Source organism: Dipteris shenzhenensis, chromosome 29, assembly GCF_047967505.1.
Source record: "Dipteris shenzhenensis isolate YYH24624 ecotype China chromosome 29, Dip_SZ_1.0, whole genome shotgun sequence".
NCBI classification, from domain to species: Eukaryota; Viridiplantae; Streptophyta; class Polypodiopsida; order Gleicheniales; family Dipteridaceae; genus Dipteris; species Dipteris shenzhenensis.
This window is the reverse complement of record NC_141624.1, coordinates 40,851,427-40,873,022: the sequence shown is the minus strand read 5'-3', so window position 1 is coordinate 40,873,022 and position 21,596 is coordinate 40,851,427. Positions and strand designations below refer to the sequence as shown.

General features: G+C 41.7%; 2 protein-coding genes across 2 annotated transcripts in view; one reads left to right on the top strand and one right to left on the bottom strand.

The window, feature by feature from the left end:
* The first annotated feature begins 11,104 nt into the window (after nucleotides 1–11,104).
* On the top strand, nucleotides 11,105–15,927 carry LOC147882852 (E3 ubiquitin-protein ligase XB3-like). Its single transcript, XM_087400371.1, has 8 exons — nucleotides 11,105–12,363; nucleotides 12,475–12,534; nucleotides 12,618–12,689; nucleotides 12,805–12,926; nucleotides 13,105–13,254; nucleotides 13,376–13,486; nucleotides 14,308–14,566; nucleotides 14,902–15,927. The coding sequence occupies exons 1-8, from the start codon at nucleotides 12,184–12,186 to the stop codon at nucleotides 15,379–15,381; spliced, it is 1,434 nt and encodes a 477-aa protein (XP_087256497.1). The 5' UTR covers nucleotides 11,105–12,183; the 3' UTR covers nucleotides 15,382–15,927.
* A 4,562-nt stretch (nucleotides 15,928–20,489) lies between these two features.
* The window catches only part of LOC147882851 (uncharacterized), a 42,923-nt gene continuing 41,816 nt past the window's right edge, over nucleotides 20,490–21,596 (bottom strand). Inside the window, exon 9 of the mRNA XM_087400403.1 lies at nucleotides 20,490–21,418. Within this exon, the coding sequence (XP_087256529.1) occupies nucleotides 21,116–21,418 (303 nt within the window). The 3' untranslated portion in view covers nucleotides 20,490–21,115. The remainder of the gene's footprint in view (nucleotides 21,419–21,596) is intronic.

Genomic DNA, 21,596 nt, shown 5'->3' with positions numbered 1-21,596 from the left:
GGTGACAATGCACAGCGAAGGCTGCGCAGTTTGCAACGAACTGTGCGGATTTTTATGGAACGCTTCAGCCTTCAAAGTTCAAGTATCCCAAGCTCCAAGTTCCAAGTTCCAACAAGGAGCTTTGTATATAAATTGTATCCTGAAATACCCAGGTTGCCGCTGCGTTGTTTTAACGGGTTCCGGCTGCCTGGCAGTGGCACCATTGCAGGAAGATCTGGCCACCACTTTCAACTTTATTTGTCCTCACTGCCGTAAATTCTATGTCGTGCCTCACTCGTGAGTCGTACTATGTCGCCTGACTTTTGCAGCTTTATCACCGACTTCTTGAAGTTCGAACTTCGATCATTCTGCGGCCTTGGAACTTTGGCACAGGCGTTCATTCATCGTGTAATCCAATGGGTCATCAAACTTCTTCCGTGAAACTTGCACTGCAACGCCAATTCAATTTAACCCACTATTGAATTCTTTGCGGTCACGAACCCTCTACATTGACCAGGATGGTGTGTCATAATGACGGTTGGCACCTCATAAAATAGGAGCACCATCTTTAAGGGGTGCCTAGGGTACCCCAGACTTTCTACAATTGTCATGGTGAAGATGGGAGCCTCTCAGTCCAAGCCTCAAGGTGCACTGGACCGTACAGTCCAACCTCGAGTCGCTACTACTGGCTGTGAGCCGCTTGAGAGAGAGGGGCATGGGGATAGCATCCACCACCTCCCCCACCACCCTGGCGCACCATTGTTCTCCAGCCTATGGGGACACCCTCTTAGCCTTATAAAACCTATAAATTTGAAGGCATCTTGGTTATATTGATAGCCTCTTATCCTTATAAAACCTATAAATTTGAAGGCATCTTGGTTATATTTTTGCTTAAAACCTGGAAAGTTTCAAGAAAATACTTTAAATTTTTAAACTTCAAGGATTTTGTATCTATTAAGGAAAATGTTTTCGTGAACACTTTCATTCATTCAAATCCAATATTTGAAGGGGGAAACATACTGCCCCCTCATAACATGGTTTTCACTTTAGTGCATAGCATAACTATGTATGTGCCTATCTATCTTTTTGGGTGTGGGCACATGCATGTAACGTCCACTAGTTCGGCTTGCACTACAATTTTGGTGATTAGAGCGCAATGGCATTCCATTTATGCATAAGAGCACATTCCCACGTAGGGATGAACCTCCAAGACTAAATAGACTTGAAAAAACGCTTGTTGGGCAAGCACTATTTTCTCCATGTCTGAGAGGGTAGCCTTCCTAACAAATAGGCTAAGTGATAGAGAGTGTCAAGAGAAAGATGGAGAATTAGGGAGTTGAGATGTGCTAGAGATTCCTCCATTCCAAGCTTCTCTATATTCATCGCTAACTTCAACCCATTTGGTGCTTTTAGAGATTCCTTGGATTCCTGAAATATAACAATTTTCGTGGAGAACAAGATGGGGATAGCTCATTTTCGATGCTCTACAATTAAAAATAATGGTTTTTAATACCGTAGCAATGTACTCTAAATTATAGCTCAAGATTGCTACTATATAAGCTACAAAGTTGTAAGGTCCAATATTTGAATCAAATTGGTTGAATCAAAATGCAGGAGCACTCTTTGTGCACGTGTGCCCTTGCACATGCTAGACCTCTTCAAGTTAGAGAATCTCTCTCTCTCTCTCTCTCTCTCTCTCTCTCTCTCTCTCTCTCTCTCTCTCTCTCTCTCTCTCTCTCTCTCTGCGTGTATAAGCCATCCTTCCCCACCAAGTTTTGTAAAACCTGTGTGGGTCTTGGTGGTTAAGGCTCTGGTTTCTGTCGTTGGGTGTTGTGTGTTCGATCCTCCGGGATCGACGTCGGATGAGTCAGAACTGGCTCCTTGGGATTGTTCCTACGACGTTAAAAAACTATCTATCTATCTATCTCTCTCTCTCTCTCTCTTTCTCTCTCTCTCTCTCTCTCTCTCTCTCTCTCTCTCTCTTTCTCTCTCAATACTTGACATGGAGGTCAACCGATATGTAGGGACTCAGAGCAGAGGGGTAGGCAAGATTCTGATGTGATCATGGGACCATGGACCACATACTTACACTCAGGAGTGTCATAGAGGAGGCCAGGGCACAGAGGCCGAGGGTTTATTGCTGCTTTGTGGATTTTTGCAAAGCCTTGATACAATACCACAAGCACGTCAGGAGCTGTGGGCCATGGCCAGGAGATAGTGTGGGATGTTATGGCACTATACGAGAGGGTTTCCAACAAAGTTTGGATAAGGTGTGGATGGACAAATGAGATTATGAGCACCCTTGGGGTTAAACAAGGCTACCCACTTTCAGCGACCTTTTTTGGCCTTCATATAGACGAGCTTGAGTCTTTTATGAGGACCCTAGGAGGGGTTGGTTGCTCTCTCGCCGATTACTTGCTCCAGATTTTATGGTACACTAATGATGTGGTGCTCTTATCTTCGATCGACTAATGGGCTCCAGAGACACCTAGATGCACTATTGGCTTTTTGTGAGTCCCATAAACCAAGGTTATGATCTTCAACACCTCCAGGGCAGCTACACATAGGGAACAATTTACTTTTGATGGACCACCAGTTGAGATTGTCTCACGATACACTTACTTGGGGGTCCTATTCTTTGGACCTATCTTCCAGATGAGACCGGCTATGCAGGCCTGCCGCCTGAGTAGAGCATACGCCTCCCTTGCCCAACTGGAGAGACAGTGCTTCCACTCACATTTTCAGGATCCACAAACTAAGGTTCTCCTTTTCGACTCCTTGGTTCAACCTATGGGCATATATGGTAGCACTTGCTAGGGGCCAAACCTATCCGATATAGAGTGGACTCAAGTGGAGAGATTACAGGTCCTCTTGTTATCAAGAATGATCCATAGTAAGCCATATGTTCCTCATCAGATCATTCAGGCTGAGTTCGGGGCATCTCCACTGTAGCTAGATGTGGCATTCCAGACTATCACTTACCTATACCATGTGTGAGATTATGGCTCTTGCACTATAGGACGCACAGGCTACCTTGGTTGGTGTTGGCATCTTCTATTACATTAGCAGCACAGGGTGACCAGAGATGTTGGTATGCACACACATGCACATGGTTTGAGAGACTGGGTTTCCATATAGACAGCCTGCCACCCTTTCAGCACACCATTGACACTCTGTTTGTCCCGTTTCGAGGCAATGAGTTTCATATAGACAGGTTACCACCCTTTCAGCACACCATTGACACTCTGTTTGTCCTGTTTCAGGGCAATGAGTTCAATTTGATCACCTGAGAGGATCTTTTATAGTTACACACAATCAAGACTTGGTTGGCACAAATAGAGCTTCCTATGAAGCTCAATTTCTATCAGGACCACTGCCTATGCATCTTCGAGGAGGGTTTCATTATCGTACCTAGGTACACTCAGATCCACCTACCACACTCACTTAGGATTGCCATTGGACAGTTCCATGTGTCATCGCATTGACTCTATATTGAGAGCGGATGAGCAAAGGGGATCCCTAGAGAGAGCTATATCTGCACATTATACGAATGACATAAGGTTGAGTCAGAGGAGCACTTTGGCTTCCATTGCTAAGTCTACTACGAGATCCATGGGTGATACCATTGCCTTTCAGAGATGGATTTGAGGGTTTCTCCGGACTCCTCTCATACCCAGACTAGAGGTGCCTTGCCACTTTCATTCACGTGGCAGTCTGACATAGAGATCATCTCATCAGATCATGGAGACACGGGCGAGGGGCCTTGTTTGGTCGATCCCATAGTATGGTCACAGAGTTCTTCTTGCTAGAGTATGATCATAGAGTTCTTCCTGCCACAGTATGATCATAGAGTTCTTCCTGCCAGAGCATGCTACCCCCCCCTCCCAACGATCACAGATAGTAGGAGAGGCAGAGACCCCAAGATCGAGACATGGCACAATCAATAAAGGACAGACACACCGATCACACTAGCTGACATCTCATCTATCTTCAGACCTAGAGTGCAGCCGACAGGGGTTACTGCAGCGCTCGTCAAGCATTGAGTAGCCGCCAGGAGAGCACGGTAGACTACTCCCCCAAACAAGAGACATAGATGTATTACGGGCTTCTTGCCTACACTGCCTAGTCCGACATCGGGTGTACCTTGACATTTCACGTGTGCGCTGCACTATATTGTATTGTATTGGATCAGATTTCATCTATTTGTGAGAGAATAATGGTGACATGCATGATGATAGCATGGACTATGTCTACACAATTTTTTTCCTCTAGCATGGGTTAGGATGCTCGCTTAGTAGCTCCACCCTTTTGCTCATTGTATCAGATTTTCTATCAGTCTCATAGACCCATCCGTCTTTAGTAGACTTTAATAAACTCTCTCTCTCTCTCTTTCACACACACACACACACACACATTTTGATAAGTAAAAATGCACGCACGCACACACACACACACACAAAAACTTTTTCAATTAATTTCTTCATTAGATAAATTTTTCTTTAATTAATTTACTCCTCCTTTAAATACAACTTTAGTATATTGGTACATTTCCTTTAAAATTGAGTTACTGCATTATTTATGAGCACTTTCCTTTGTGAAATCATTATACTTTATACGCTCGAGTGTAGAGGGATGTTCTTGTTCATAAGTAAAGCGATAACAAGCTAGGGGAAACATGCATTACTTGTCTACCCAAATTAAGCTATATTGTTCTAACATATGGTTCATTTGGATGGTGGCAAGTAAGTGGACCCTGACCTTCGCTTTAAGCCTGGACTACCTAATGGATTCGACACTTATTTACTCATTTTTTCTAACCCTGCTAGGGTTTGGTTGTAATAATACATTTGAAATTAAACTTAATTTGAGTTCTTAAAGTATTAATTCTCCATATCTGAATTATTTCTAGTTAATGTTGTTAAGCTATTATATGACTGAATCGATTGTATGGTTCATTATTGATGGAATTATTAAATCTAAACACACACTCTCTCTCTCTCTCTCTCTCTCTCTCTCACACACACACACACACACACACACACACACACACACACACACACAACACACACACACATGCGCACATGTGCACTCCCCTTGCCCATGAGCATTTATGCTCTCTTTTAAGTGTCGAGCAACATTTTCCTTTGAGGACATGATAGACCTTTAGAAAAAGAGGCAAGCTTGGAAAGCCTTTAAAATTCTTGCTAAATTTAATAGCAAAACCAATGAAGGAAAATTTGAACACACTGTAATCTCTAACAATCTTCTTTCTACCTAATCATGTACATGTAAAGATGTTGTCTACCTTTATTGTTTAACACAAGCTTATCTCCTTTCCATATGTTGAGATTATTTATGATTTGAGTTATTGACTATTTGGCTAGTCATTGTATCAAACAACCTTCTATCTTAGAGATGCTTACCTTCAACATTGACACAACTCTTTGCACATTTTAACAAAAATGTATTTTGTCTCACATAGATATGGGTTGATTTAATTTATATTTTTGGTGATTCATATATTAATTGGTGCATTAAGATGCATTGAATCTCTAAGTAAATTTTAATCGAATTTATACCTAGTTGCCATGTGCACATTTAAAGAACTTAGCTACATAGTCAGCAAGGGATTATGTTACATAGCATGTGAGTTAAAAGGCCATAGATCCACACTATAAGAGCTCAATTTGTCAACCTATTGTACATAGTAGGTCCCGTTGAAGTCCTTGGCGGATTCAACAAGGTCACCAAATTCAAATAAGTTGCTCGCAAATCATCGATCAATAACGAAAGCCTATAACAAGCGTCCTATTTCAATGCATGAGAAAATTACCTTCAATCAAATTATATTTCTACTTCTTGACATGCAAACTATCTATTCAAATCCAACTTAAATGGCATCTTCATCAAAGGGATTTGTTTTAACAAACGTGTGCACGATTTTGCAACTCTTGCACCATGTGCCATTGATAATAAGAATGTCAAAGTGCATGACCATATATTAGTTATCATTCCACATGGTAAATTTTAAAAGAATGCCCTAAATCACTCCTCTTTCTCTATTGTATGGGTATAAATGACGTGTGGCTCAAGCTCCCTCCTAAAATGGCTTGTATGTATTTTAATTTTCTTAGAACTTTAACCATTTAATATGAATTATCAATAAGAAAATTTTGGCTTGAGCAATAATAAGTCATTCGTATCTAAAATTTGTAGTGATATAGGTGCTACCCTATGGAGTATTGATAGCATAATATTGACAATTATTTTCATCCTTTTAGTTGTGCATATACAAATATGATCCACATCACTACAAAAGTTGTAAAGAGATGCAAACTCTAAGCAGATGCTTTTTGCTTTCATTCTGTCACTGTGTTGCACTAAAATCTAGGCCTCAAATCCTATACTGATTTAGTTTATGTATTCATAGCAATCTCCCTTTAATGTATCTCAGTAATGTGATCTGTAGGAATATACAGGGCTACGTTTCTAAAACCTACACTAAATAGCTAGTATATGTCAAGTATGTGTGGTATACTACATTGTTCTTTTAAAGTATGATATATTATGTTGTAGAATCCAATGAGAGCAGACAAGTCAAGAGGGCAAGCAGAATGCTCACTAAGGGCACAATAATGCTTGCCACAGAGAGTGTGCTATAATATTCAACATTTAAAAAAGAAGGAGCAACTCAACACTTCCTCAAATACAATGCTATAAAAGGGAACCAAAACCTACTAAGAAGAGGCATGAAACATCTATGATGGAGGACACATCTACATAGGACATCAATCAAGACTTATGACCTACATGAGCTTTCATCACTATCAAGGTATAACTCAAGTTGGGACTATCAACCTTCACTACTCAAGTCCCAACTCAAGTTGGGACTATCAACCTTCACTACTTCATATGATCACTTATGCAAATATTTAATATATGATCTCTTATACAAATCTAATATTTGCCACTCTAATTTATAAGATAAAGGCATAACATTTCTCCATTTGTACCTTTTAGTGTAAGGGGAAAGGGGAATTGAACCAACACGTAAGTGGCGAGGGGGATTCAAACCAAGGTGATATGAGGCAAATAGAAAGGAATGTAGAGGGGCTCTTATCTAAAGATGGTAGCTCTACCTAGGATTGAGATCCAGAATTAGGGATGGAAAAGATGAGGGGAAGCCTCAACATTTCTTTTCTAACATAGAAGCGACACAAAGACAAGCGGGAATAAAAGATAAAGAGAGTTCCATGAAACACATAACTATGGGTTCCTATATGTCTTGAAAAATTAATTGGTATATTATTTGTTTATTGGAATTTGGTCTAATATAGGCACATCTTCCTAATTCATGGCCATATACATCAATTTACCCTTCCTCAATATTGGAATATATGAATTCATGTTGTATTATTAATGGACTCCATTGCTTAATCTAGAATGTTACAAAATAAAAAGTAAAAAAATCTAGAATGTTTACAACCACACAATCAATGATGTAGAGATTTTCTTTACATATATTTTGACATTGCATCCCTTAAGCATAGAGAAATAACATTTGTTTTCATGGTGAGCCTTGGGTAATGGGAAAATGTTATATTATTTATAAGGAGAGGAGAATAGATAACCTTCATCAAGTCAAGTTTCACAAGCTTTTATAAAGATACATTGAACAATAACTCCCTCCTTAAAAATAGCATATTGATACCTCCATATTAAATTGATGGAGGGTTTGTAAACAATCAACTTAGTGAAAGGGTTCTCCATGAGGATCCTGCTTTCATCACACACATCCACAAGTATAAGAATGATATTTTAAAATGGAAATACCTTTAGATATGAGTACACAGGTTTACATCTTTATGTCAAATTTTGGAACTCATGCAAATCTACATATGAAAGAACTAGTCAAGGTAAAAGATTTATAAAATATAAAAGTGAACAAGATATTAAGACAAAAATCTAATCATTAATTTCCTTAGCTCATTCTATAGATATTTTCATGAGATTTAACTCTTTTAAAGTTTACGTTTTCTTCCTAGCTAGAGGGACTTATAGCATAGATCTATCATTGGCGGCATAAAGGGGAGGAAAGTAAATTTTTATATAATTAAACCTTAAGTGATTTGTAAAAAACTAGTTTGTCATTTGGACAAAAGTAGAAACTATAATCACATAAAGGAATTGAAAGTTTGAATGCAAAACAATTGCATTTTGGTTTTCATGAATTTTAGAAAGACATTAGCCAAACCCATAAAATACGGTTTGGAAACGTAATGCCATGGACATACTCATGCAAAGCATACATACTGCAAATGTGATGGGATCCCCATGTTGCAGCGATGACACAAACCTGGCAGTTATGAGCAGTCGATGCTTGCAAGTGGGGTTGGGTTGCCTCACAGAGCCAACCGCTCAAGTGTTTTTTGGAAGGGCTACCAGGAAAGCTAAACTATCTACCTACACTTGTTGTTGAATATCCTTCGAAGATCGGAGGTTTTGGGGACTTTGATAGTACTTGGCAACATGCCCATATCGGTTGCAATTGAAACAACGAGGGCGTCCTTTTTCATCCCGATGAGGCAACCTTCTTGTCGAGGGTGATCTCTAATGTGTCTGTACTTGTTGAACATCCATATCCATATGCATAACTACGTCGGAGATGATCTGCTTCTCTTCCTTCGAGGTTGAAGACGATGGAAACTGACAATAGACGACTTGATGTGTTGAGCAAGTTGTATAGCTTCAAAGAAAGGTTTGGGTCCTTGATCCCATGTGCAATGAGCTATGTCATATGCAAGCGTGGCCAGAGAAAGAATGTATCTACAATTCCCTTGATTATTGTTTGCAATCCAATGCCTTTCTTTCATCTGACCATGAATAGTGATCAATCCACGCCATGGAATCTTCTATCACCGTGGAATGCTTTGGGATGTACTTTGTTGCCTATGCATTGATGTGTGGAAGAGGAAGCGTGGTAGGATGCCAACATCTGCATTAGTGCTTGATTTCTGTGGAGAAGCTATGACATGCGCGTATATATCGGATCCTGCAGGTCTGCCATGTGCTATGCTTAGGTAGTTGAGGCCATGTCTACTTGCAATATGTCTGCCACAGCATTGCGTCATTTTGATTTGTTCTGTTGTCTTCGTCATCCGGCGTCTCCACCAAAATAGATGTGGAATGCTCCGATCATCACTGACCACCGCAGTCGCATGCGTCAGGCTCTTTATCAACACAAGGGCAAGCTATAGCAATGATTTACTTCCCCGTCTAAACCGGACTTACTTAAGTTGCAAAGGAACTTTCCAAAAAGAAATCTCAGCTTCCTCCTTCACCCATTCCCCTCTCATGTTGCCTTGTTTCTATGCAATTCTCCCCATGATACACGATTAGTTTTGCCCACTCCAACAGATGTAGACTTTTACCTTGCTACAAGGGTGGTAGATACTAGGGACTAGTGTGAAACCCGTGGCAAGCCACATTAAAGATATGCCTTCTGCTCCTTTCCTGAATACTCCATCGAAGATGAAGCTTAGCTCTGGATCCAGATCAATGACCTTCATTATCGCGATCCCAAGTTGAATCCAAAGTCAAATCATCTATCGCAATTCCAATCAGAACGTGTGTTGTGAAACACGACAAAGAAATTTACATGTGTTGTAGTAATCTTCTCGACTTCTAACCGTCCTTCAATTTTTATATGTGAATCAACCATAGCATCCGTAGTACTACAATGGATTACCATTTTCCGTGGGCAAGAATTACTAAAATCCAAAATTTAAAATCATTGCTGTAATACAATGGATTCTATTGTTGTACCTTACTTTGTCTGAATTTGAGGCAGACGTTGTATTGTCATTCATGCAAATTGTGCTCCAACTTTTTCGCAGACATTGTATTGTCATTCATGCAGACTGCGATGCAACTTTGTGTGAATTTGACTCAGACGTTGTATTGTCATTCATGAAGAGGGTTTATTCAGGATGCAAGTAAAGGTGAATTTGAAGGAGACACATTGTATTGACGCAAACACAGACTCTGTATTGACGATGGGGGTAAAGCAAAGTTTGAGAGTTGGAGAGATGACGAAAATGAAAAGGCATTAACTACCTCCAACTGAAAAATGCATCCAACAGTCTATATTGAAACCCCCAATTCCTTTGAATCCAACAGCCCACCACTCTCCAACCGTCCTCCCCCAAACCTCTCCTTACGAGAGAAAAGAGATTCCCGAGATACTCTAAGGACTTTGCAAACACAAGAGGTTCACTCAAAGCACAGGTGAGGAAGCGCAGCAAGCAGAACGTTCTCAGCCTCAACTAGAGACTTGAAGGCAGGAAAGCGTGACTCTATCATTTGTTGCTTGACTTTGCTTACGCTCTTGTATTCAATCATGTAATCCTTTGTAGATGCTCTATCATTCTAGATGGTGTATCACAATGGCACTCATTTCCAAAACAAAAAATCGTGGGCAGTGCTGCTAGCACCCTGTGCCTCTTGTGAATCATGTAATCAGTTACAATCGGCGTTTATGGTTAAAACTGTTTACGACAAGCGACAGAAAGGCTGGGTTCACACCACCCGCTCGGACAGGGTGGTGTGAAAAATGGAAAGGACTTGTCCGCCGAGTGTGATGATTCACACCAGTAGTGGACCACTCATATACAACGTGAGTGCATTCATTACAATCGACTCTCATTGGCCCGGTGGTTGAGGAAAAATTTAACGACCATGTGTCGTGGGGTTCAATACCCAATAGCAATCGTTCGCGCGATCTTGTGTTGGAGCTTGGGCGACCTCACTAGGCCAGGCAACTTTTTGCGGTCTACATATCCGGGCCCGCGATTCTTGTTCGTCCACGAGAGATTACGCCCATTTCATTTCTTTGTTGCAAAGGGCCTGGCGGGTAGTGTGAACCCGCCCAAAGTGATGAGTGGAGACACTCACAATATCTATACAAACGTATGCTAAGAGAGTCAAAGGCAGCACGTTCAAAGTCAGAAGTTAGAACGTGAGAAATCCAGAAATTCTAAAACTGTGCTTCTGAGAAATCCCATATACAAAGGGACTTTGGCACTTTGCAGCTCGCAGCTCCTGAATTTGCTCTGTGCTACCGAGTCTCCCGTCCTCCACAAATCGTGCGAATCGCCAACGAATTTCGGGGCTACCTGCTCTGGAATCGCGCCCAAATCCATGCATTTGTCCGGGTACTTGGCTGCGGACTAACGCGTCGTCAAACACACCGCTGGCGAAGACCCAGGTCAAAACCCAAATTCAGCATTTTCAGATTGGCCCGGCCGTACTGAGGCGATGGATCGTGGAGGACCCGGAGTCATGTTTGGGATGCAGCATCAGCATCATCATGCAGCGATGGCGTGTGGGCGCGTTTGAAACGGCGCTGAAAGATTAGGGGGAGCGGGGGAATCTGACACGGGACGCTGTGATGGGGAGGCGGCGACGGGAATAGAGAGGAGGGGGAATATTTACTGGAGCTTGGTGATACGGAGAGCAACGCAGTTAATGGGAGAGAAGGACGAGGGTGCAGGAGGAGGAAGAGGATGAGCAGCAGAGATGAACAACTAGTGTAGAGCTTTGGAGCCGGAGCTGAAGTTCCAGCTTTGGCGATGGCGGAAAAGCTGGAGCTTTTTGTCTGAATCTCGCTGTAGGAGGAGCCCTCGAGCTATGGCGGAGGAGCTGAATCTGTAGCTCTGGCTATGGCGAGAGAGCACAACCTCAACACAATTTCTCTAGCAACCTGATGTTGGAAGCTGAATCTCTGTCTATGGCTGCCGAAGCTTCGAGCTCTGGCGATGGTGGAGGAGCTCACGTTTAGAGCTGAAGCTCAAGATATGGCTGTGGTAGAGGAGCTGAAGCTTCAAGCTTTGGCTATGGCGGAAGCGCTTGTCACCCAATTACGCATCTTTTCGCTTTCTTTTCACGCTTTACACTTTCCCTGTTTCGCCAACAGCCTTCGATAGAGATCGGTGCCAGTTCGCGTCGCGGGATATTTTGCCTTCAGCGTCGAATTTGAGCCCCCGAAATCGGCGATCTCTGTGCGAGAGATTCCCCATGGAAGCCTCGCGGGAGCACGAGGAGTTCTGCCTCTGCGTGGAGCTCGATCAGAAGAGCCTCGATCGCTGCTAGGAGCAAGAGAGCAGCAAAGACGATCGAGCTAGAAGAAGATTGGAGCAGCTGAGCATGGGGAGTGCGATGAGCTGCGGTCGAGATGTGGAGGGGGAGCTTTTCTGCACGATCCGCGAGGGCAATCTGCAGTGCGCGAGAGCTCTTCTCGAGGAGAAACCCAAGCTCGTCCATGCCGCCCTCTCGCGCAATCGTCTCTCGCCCCTGCACTACGCTGCTTCGCACGGCCAGCCCGATGTAAGAACCTCCAATCCTTCGCGAGCAATTCAAGCGATTCTGGCCGAAGTTTTGCCACACGAAATCGATGTTTTCTTGTTCCTGAGTCTGTGAAATCGAGCCATGGCACAGGTGCTTCTGCTGCTGCTGGAGAAGGGCGCGCTGCCGAACGCTGTGAACCATCACAGACAGGTACACTCTCATCACTCGCGAACTTGTGAGCTAATCGCAGGCGACGATGTTGCGTGATGCTCATTTCTGTCTCTCTCGACCAGACGCCTCTGATGTTCGCTTGCAAAAACGGGAGGGGAGCTTGCATCGAGCGGCTTGTGCAATGGGGAGCCGATGTAAGTGCAAAAATTCTCCGGCACAATCGATATAGTTTACGCAGCAAATAGCGTACGCAGGCATTGCATCGCATCGCAGCTTCATCATCTGCATCGCTTGCGTTGTTCTGCGCAGATCCTCGTATTCGATAAGCCCAACGGCAGGACGAGTCTGCACTACGCAGCCAAGAGCGGCCACCTCGATTGCGTTCAGAGAATTTTGGATGCAGCTCAGTCGCCAGCGGTGGCACAAACGTGGTCAGTCATTCTGTTCGATTTGCAATTTCCCAGCTTTTCTTCGTTGCTGCGAGTTCTACTTGAGATTGATCGTGGAGAATTGCGTCTCTCTGGGTTCTGCTTGAGATTGATGAAGAGTTGCATTGCCTTGAGCTCTGCTTGAGATTGATTCGTGAAGAACTGCATTGCTTTCGGTCAGGGGTTTTGCTCGATTCGTGAATGTCCGCGATGAGAGTGGAGCTACTCCTCTGCACCTTGCAGCCCGGTCCAGCCATCCCGCAGTAGTCCGTTTGCTGTTGAATAACGGGGCTCTCGTCTGTGCAACCACCACAAGATCTGCTGGAAGCGGGTGTGCTATCATCCTCTTGCCTCTTTGCCCTTGCATCTTCATCGACTTTCAGACATTGCCAACTTTCTTTATTAGCAGGACAATGATTGTCAGTGCTGGCTTGTCTTTGCCTTAATTTCAGCTGTGGATTCGGAAGCACCCCCTTGCATTTCGCAGCTCGGGGAGGGTCTACGGAATGTGTGAAAGAGCTTTTGGCGTGGGGTGCAGATCGAATGCAGAGGAACTCCCAAGGGTAATGCAAATAAATCTACTGTGAAACTACTTTCAATATCTTAGGAGCTGCATCAGTTTGAGTAGCTCCCACAGGTTTCTGTGGCCCAATAGTACAATCCTGTATGTCAACAACATTTGACAGGCATAGATACAACTTGCAGGCAGGTTTTTGTGGCTTAAACGCTAGCACAATCGTATGATTTCACCTACAAGTTTAAACTATAGCACAATCGTTGATGGCACAACCATTTGACGGTATGAATTGTTCACGGAGTGACAAACCTTGAAGGCATGTCTTTGTAGTTGAACAAATAGCACAGTCCTGAGTTTCAATCACAAGGTCATACGTTTTGTAGGCACACTCCTTTTTACAGGCTTGAATATGAAAGGCTCGCATTGAGGGATAAACCTTTTTGGCTGAATTAATAGTTCAGTCCTGTGTTTGATCAAAAGTTGTAGGCACGCACCATTTCACAGATATCAATATGAAAATGTCACACGAGGGGTATACCTCGGAGGCAGTTCTTTGAGGTTGAACCGATTGCACAATCTGGTGTTTCACCCACAAGGTTGTATGTTTTGAAGGCACACTCCATTTGACAAGCATAAATATGAATCGCTCTGAACAAGGAGGTCTAAATCTTGCAGGCAGAGCTTTGTGAGTTGAATCAATGATACTGATGATGGTGTACATGATAGTAAGCATTTAAATGAACACATACTTTTTTTACTACATTGACACTACTTAATGTGCTACCCCCACGAGGTTTTATGGCAGGTTGCGTGTGTTGACCAATAGCACAGTCCTTTGTTTCACCCAGAAGTCTGTTTTTTTTGTAGGCACACTCCATTCTTCATAGCTATGAAGTACAACAACACAGCATGTGCAGCTCTTCTCAACCCTCTTACTGCCGAGCCCTTGGTCTGGCCATCGCCCTGGAAGTTTATGAGCGACCTTGATCCTGAAGCTAAAGCTTTACTGGAGGCCGCCTTGATCCAGGCTAATGATACCTGGGAAAAGAGGATTTTTTCTAATCATAGTGAGACTGCTGGAGCTAGTTCAATCAAAGAGGTGGGAGGAGTTATAAACGAGGTAGAGGTAAGCATTTTCCCCCTTGCTATGAATGTCTTTTATAGGAAAATATTAGATTGTAGGAATTTTGCACAACATAGTTCAAACATAAGTCCTTGGTTTTTAAAGCTGAATCATGTTAATAATAAAATTATCTGGGTTTAAGAATAAATTTCTGCTTTTGCAAGCCTCTTGTAGGGTTTTATTTATATAATCAACTATATTTTAATTATCAAATTTTTGGTTTTCAAAATCACTATGTGGTGAGCAAAGTGTGATGAATATGATGCCACCACATGCAATATTGCATCTACGAGCTGTTGAAGAGTCCTTAATGGCTTGGTATCTTGTTTTGTGTCCAGAATGATGAGGAGGAGAGTGAGCTGTGCTGTATATGTTTTGAGCGTGCCTGTACAATTGAGGTTCAAGACTGTGGGCATCAGATGTGTGCTGGCTGCACGCTTGCCCTCTGCTGCCACAACAAACCCAACCCAGCCACGCCGAATTCTCCTGCCCCAGCCTGCCCTTTCTGCCGCCGCAATATCGGGCAGCTGAAACGAGCTCCCCCCCGAGAGCTGGAGCAGCAGGTGGAAGGGGAAAGAGATGGGGACAAGGATTTGAGCAAGCTGAATGCTGCAAACAAATCCACAAAGCCTGTGGAAGGAAGCAGTAGCAGTTTTATGGGGCTGGTAGGCAAGGGCTCATTCAGGCTGCTATCTTCTGCCAGGGGCTCTGGCCGGGTGGTAGACATGGATTGCCTCAAAGACTGCTCTTCTGAACAGGTGGTCGAAGTGGACGACCTCAAAGAATGCTCCTTCCAGCAGGATATCTTCATCCCTTGAAACTATTCCCAGCCTTTTTCTATGGTCAAGAGGGTGATCAGCCAGTGAAAAATAATGTTCCTTCGGTCAATTAAAGAACTGGGAATCCATCTACCCTTTTGAAATCCCTAAGGTCCTCTTAATCTGGCATGCAAGAATGCAATCTCACTTGGAAGGCCGTTAGCCCTGGTGTAGCTATGCATCAAAGCCTATGAGGAACACACTGAGATAGATAGCCCATGGTTTCAGTGTAACAAGGCAGCTGCATGTAGCAGTTTGAGCATTTGATTCGCAAGAGCAGCCCGTTTAAGGTTTTCAGGCAGATGGGGTCTTAATGGTGATGTCCCTTGGAAATAAGTCAGTGCCACGTCTTGATAAACCAATGTCTTATAGCTTTCTTAGACTTGGAAGTGGTAGCCATGTAAGGAGTCTGCAATAAGTGGTGAGTTTGAATATATCTTTGGCAAATTTTGTTGGAAGAGGTAGAACTTGAACATGCGCCTCATAGAAAGACAAACTTAAGGTTAACGATGCAAATGTCGTGTATAAGTATAATATTAAAATCTATCCTATCCAGAATGTGAAGTTACCTCCATTGCAAAGTATTTATATTTTGATATTATATTAAAAATATATCCTATCAAGAATGTGAACTTACCTCCATTGCAAAGTATTGATATTTTGATCTCAAAATAAAAGGCTTTAATTGTTAGAATTGCTCGACATGGGTGCATTTGGAAAACATTTATACTCGCATCATAAGGACCCGAGTTTGATCAAGATAAGACAATATTTTACTAGGTGTGGTTTAATCATACTTTTTTGAAATCCACAAGGACTATTTTGGTTGGTTTTTGAGTTCTACTCTTATAAAGGTTCAAGCTTGCAAATATAGCTTGCTTTGTGTCATGTATGTTCCTTATGCCTTTGATTGGCTTTGGATTTAGCTTTCTTTTCTTTATTGGATGATCTTTGTTTTGGAGAAAGGGAGTAATGCTCCCGTGCACATCATGCACCCTTGTTCCTTAATAAAACTTATGTGGTATGTTTGATAATTATAACATCGTTCCATAGAAAACGAAGCTTGATTGTACATGCAACTAGCTTGTTTTCTTGCTTCCATTTTTGTATAATAATTGAATGACATCATTAGTGGGTAGCATTCGTGAGTGAGAGGCAACAAATATTTGGTACTTGTAATCGATGTACTACTTTGATATGTTTTTACACCAATTTTGCCATATGAGCTTTTGAGACATGTGTACCCTATCACAAAGCACTTACAATGAGATTGGAAGACACTACTCTTGACTTGTTTCCCCCCCTACAGACATGAGTTTCCCTTAAAAGTGTTTGGGATGGAAAGAGCACAAGATATAGGCTTCTTCATCACGCTTAAGAAGCTAGCTTCAAAAAATTGAAGATTGTTAATAGCAAAGTCTTGTAGCAAAAGCCAGATAGAAGACACCCTAATCTGAATTAGGGTGGGACGTGGGTTCTCTCCTTAACGATGGAGTAGCTATGCAAGCGCACAAGTTGCCAAAGTTGTGGGCTCAGGGTGCATACTAGACAAACACGCAATTAGACAAAGTTGTGGGCTGGGGGTGCATACTAGACAAACACGCAATTAGCATGGTGACTTGGAGGCCTGGGGGTCAAAGGCAAGTCTCGCATGTCGGTCCATCAGGGTCGTGGTATCTTCTCCGCTCTCTAAGTTTCCATTCATATGGAGGGGAAGAATAAGAATAACACATTGTGTATGATAATACGCTTGGATTTGTTTAATAAAGGGAGGACAATACGACCTTATCATGGAGAAGATTTGATATGTTGTCAAGTGAGTATTTCATTTATAGGCTTACAATTGGTTTTTTCTTTCAATTTTATAAGCATACGTAAAATATTGTAATGACTATAAGATGTCAAGTGTTAATAGACCTAGGTGGGAAGAGAAATCTCAACATCATGTATAATTGTTAATATGCACCTCCTCTTAAGATAGCTAAAATACCACTAGGGTTTCTATGCCCTAAACCTAAAACCTAAATGGTGATGGGAAAGTTGTATATATTCATTATTTTCAACTAATACTAGTGTATAGTCACTCACTTGTGCTCTCTCTCTCTCTCTCTCTCTCTCTCTCTCTCTCTCTCTCTCTCCTGCCTCCTTTATCATGGTATCAGAGATTAGGTTGTAGGTATTTGTTCCAACTTATAGAGCACTTATAGAGCATGCTCTTTCCTTTCTTTTGCTTTAGAAAGCTTCTACAATGAAGATAATTGAGAGAAACTTATAGCCATTGCATCGCATCATCAATGCCTCCGCCTCGGCCATCAATCATGAGCTCCCAAGCCACCACCTCCAACTCCTTATCTCAATCCATGTGAAACTCCTATTCCCTCAAACAACTAGCAAGTAGCTACAGTTAACTGTACAGGCAATGTAGACCAACAGAGTCTGACCTATAGTCAAAAAGAGAGTCCAATTTGATAGCTAGTTAGATTGTGATGTTTGACACTGTAGTGTGATAATTAAACAATTTGATTGTATAATCAATCAAGTGTAGACATCCAATCAATCTCAATTAGCCACACGACTGCTACCATATCATCATATAGTCCATTGTCAGTCCCTACAATATCATCACTACCACATCAACAGTCTACCACATCATCGCTACCATCTCAACAGTCTACCACATCGCCATGTCAATAGCTACCACATCATCAATAGCCATGTCATTTTCTGTGTTAACAATTACCGTGTCATTTACCTCATCATCAACCATGTCTACCATGTCAATAATCACATGCTCGTCTTACCACATCACCAATGCCACATCCTCATCCATGTAATTAGATCATCTACCACAATCATATTTCATCACATCAATATGTCATGCCACATCAACAATGCCTCTTAGGCACACAATGCTCTGCAACCGTACTTAACCCTCACTACCCATGACACCTATGCCACATCTTCACTTTGCTTCACTATTGTAACCCCTGACTAGCACACCCATTGCATGTCATATCAACTTCCATATCATCAAATTTATTTCATTCTTTATGCTTATTTTAAATTTTTATGCTTATCTATGGTAACTTCAGTGGTGGGTGGTGAACCTAGTTTGAGCCATAGTTCAATCTAGAGAACCAAGTCCACAAAATCTAATCATACATACCAAAATGACTATTCATTCATAGATACCTTTTGGTAGAAGTGGCAAGGTGATACTTGTAGAAAACCTTTTTTAAGCTCGAAAACATTTATATTTAGTGATCATATCTAGATCAATATACATCCAACTCAAATCCCGTTTCAACTAGAGTTTCGCACACCAAAAGTACTACATTTTGGAACCATTTTTTAGCAATTATGGCCATATTTGGGCATACTAACGCAATGTTGACAATACGTGGACATCATTATTATGCATCTTGTAATGCCAATTTTTTATCATATCTTAGTCAAAATACAATTCCATCTTCACCAATAGCTTTAGCATGTTGCAAACGTGACATTCTCAAAATAAAATTGAGGGGTTTTTTATCTTTTTAAAAGTTTTCATTCAAAACGTCACTTTTTGACCTATTTGCTTTGTCATTAGGTCATCCACAAATCTTGAGTCATCAACAAAGCTAAGCTAGACAACTCAAACTATGGCACGTGGAGGTATCAAATAAAGACAATACTTGCTCTACATGATAAATGAGAATCTATATATGCTACATTACCCAAACAAATTGATAATCTATCAACACAAATTATTACCCAAGCACAAACTGAATACGATAAAAAGGACAAACATGCCTATCATCTCATAAAGCAAAACGTACAAGATGTTATTCTTGGTCAATTGAATACAACAAAAACATCAAAAGGAGCGTATGATAAATTTGCAACTTTATATAAATCAAAGAATACTTCCAAGATTCTAACACGAAGGAATCAAATTGCTTGGCATATCAATGAATTAGAACATGCCTATGTACTGAGATTCAAAGCCATCAACACATAGCTTGTTGCCACCACTGACACTTGAAGAATAGTCAAAGTTATCCGCAATGGAAGTACTTCGATCCAAAAGCAGACACCAATACTCGTAAATTCAAAAAGTTTAACTTGGAGAAGAATCAAGGACACACGCAATTCAAGCTAGAAAAGGTCAAATTGCCCATAAGGAGACCAACAAGAGAAACACACCAAAGCTAATTGTAGTAAAAACGTTTTTGATATCTCACATTTGCACTTAAACGTCAAATCCACATTACACTTGCTCACCCTACCACATTATTTACTTCTTGTTAAAACAAGGCAATACCGTCACTACATGGGAAGACCACACCCTTTGGTTATACAACAATACACTCCCCAATTACATCTATAGTCTTCATGGAAAGAGTTCGAAGACTCAAAGATTGTTGCTAGCTGTATTTCATTTTGCTCCAAGCCTCAATCCTTTAAGAGATGAAAACAAGGAGGGGGGACGAGAACCTATTAATATGTGCATTACACAAAATGAATGCGTACAAGTCAGCCCATATTCACAATATGCATTGAAAAAGAGCAACTATTTTCATGGTACTTTGTCACCACTCTCTAGTTATTGTTGAGGCAAAGCACATGAAATCGTGCCCAAAAGCAAATCAATAAGACAACCACATCAAAGCACAAGGGCACTTCCGCTTAGGGCTAGGCATTATCCACATAGGGAAGAGCCATGGTGAGGGATGGGGCCGTGACACAATTCCATATCTTGCTCACACACAATCAACTCTCAATCGAAGGCCATGCCAATTAAAAAGTGCAGCTTATGCCCAAACTGATAGATTCAAATCTGATACGACACAATCCTTCAAGTATGTGTGAGTGCACATATACGTGTGGGGAGGTTGACTCCACAATGGTTGCATGAATGACACCAACTGTAACTCGCTATGGACTCAAACAAATGTCACCATGTTAACCCTCTACATCCCTGTAGAACATGCAAAGTGTTCGTCAAAATAAAAACATATCCTTGTTATGTTGACAAATAGTTTTTGCTGCAAAATACTACTGTGAGGCTTACAATGTCATACGAGGAACTGTTTGTTTGTCCAATGTTGCACAAGAGACCTACTTGTCACTTGCATTTGGGTATGAAAGCTTTCAGCCCTTATATTATTACGGCAAGTTAACGTTGCAATTCAAGTGATGAAAAGCCAGTCATCCCAGTACAGCTAATACGAACCAGAGTTGCTGTCCCAATTTCTTATTTCCAGTCCAACAAATCCTTCACTATCTTTGATAGTGAAGGATTTTAAAGAAACATCCTGTTATGTACCACTTCAAGCTCAACAAAGAAGATGGCAAATCTTTCCCACCTCACTAGCTTGTGATAAGAACACCATGCTAACCCTGCTACTGCAATAACAAAGAAATTATGCAAATGATCTTATCCTTTCCGGCAAATGCTTCAACAGAGGTGTGTGGGTGGGGAGAGAGACACTTTTTAGAGTCCACCTAGACCATATTTATCTATGCGACAGATGGGTCTTGAGCCCCCATACACTTTTTAAGGTCACGAACGAGCTACAAATCTTGATTGAGACATTTATAAGGGCCTTGAACATCCTGTGGCAGCACTTCTGTGAAGGGAAATTCTTGCATCATTTCCATTTATACATTTACACAAATAAGTGTAGATTTTACAGTGAATCGCCCTTATCGGAGCAAAAATTTGAAAAATATTATTCACGCCATGACTCTACCATTTGTTCTTCCCTTTCCGCTTTTTCCGGCTAGGCTTCGCACGATTTCCAACCTTTGTTTCAGGTTGACCTGGGACCTCATTCATGTCATTGAACATACCCGATGCCATGGCATTTTCCAGCCATTTGATGAACTCTTCTTCAGTCATGTTCTCATTCAAATGTGCAAAGGAGAAATTGTCTGCAGCATTACCAAAAGGAGCTTTACTTGCCCTTGTCCCTCTAGCTTGGTTTTTTACCATGCCAGCAGTGTTCACATGGAAAGTAGGTTTGTGCGTGTTTGGTGGACACTTCATTCCCTGCTTAGCATTTCAAACAGTTGTCAATAGAATATATTAGATCTTTTCTTTTCAGCACAAAACTTGTTCTAGAAAACCATGAAGTTATAAGGCCTTCTCCTTTCTCCTTACAAAGACCCTTTTAAGGCATCCTAACAGTTCAAAACAACTTGGAAGGAAGCAATATATCTCCAAGAAA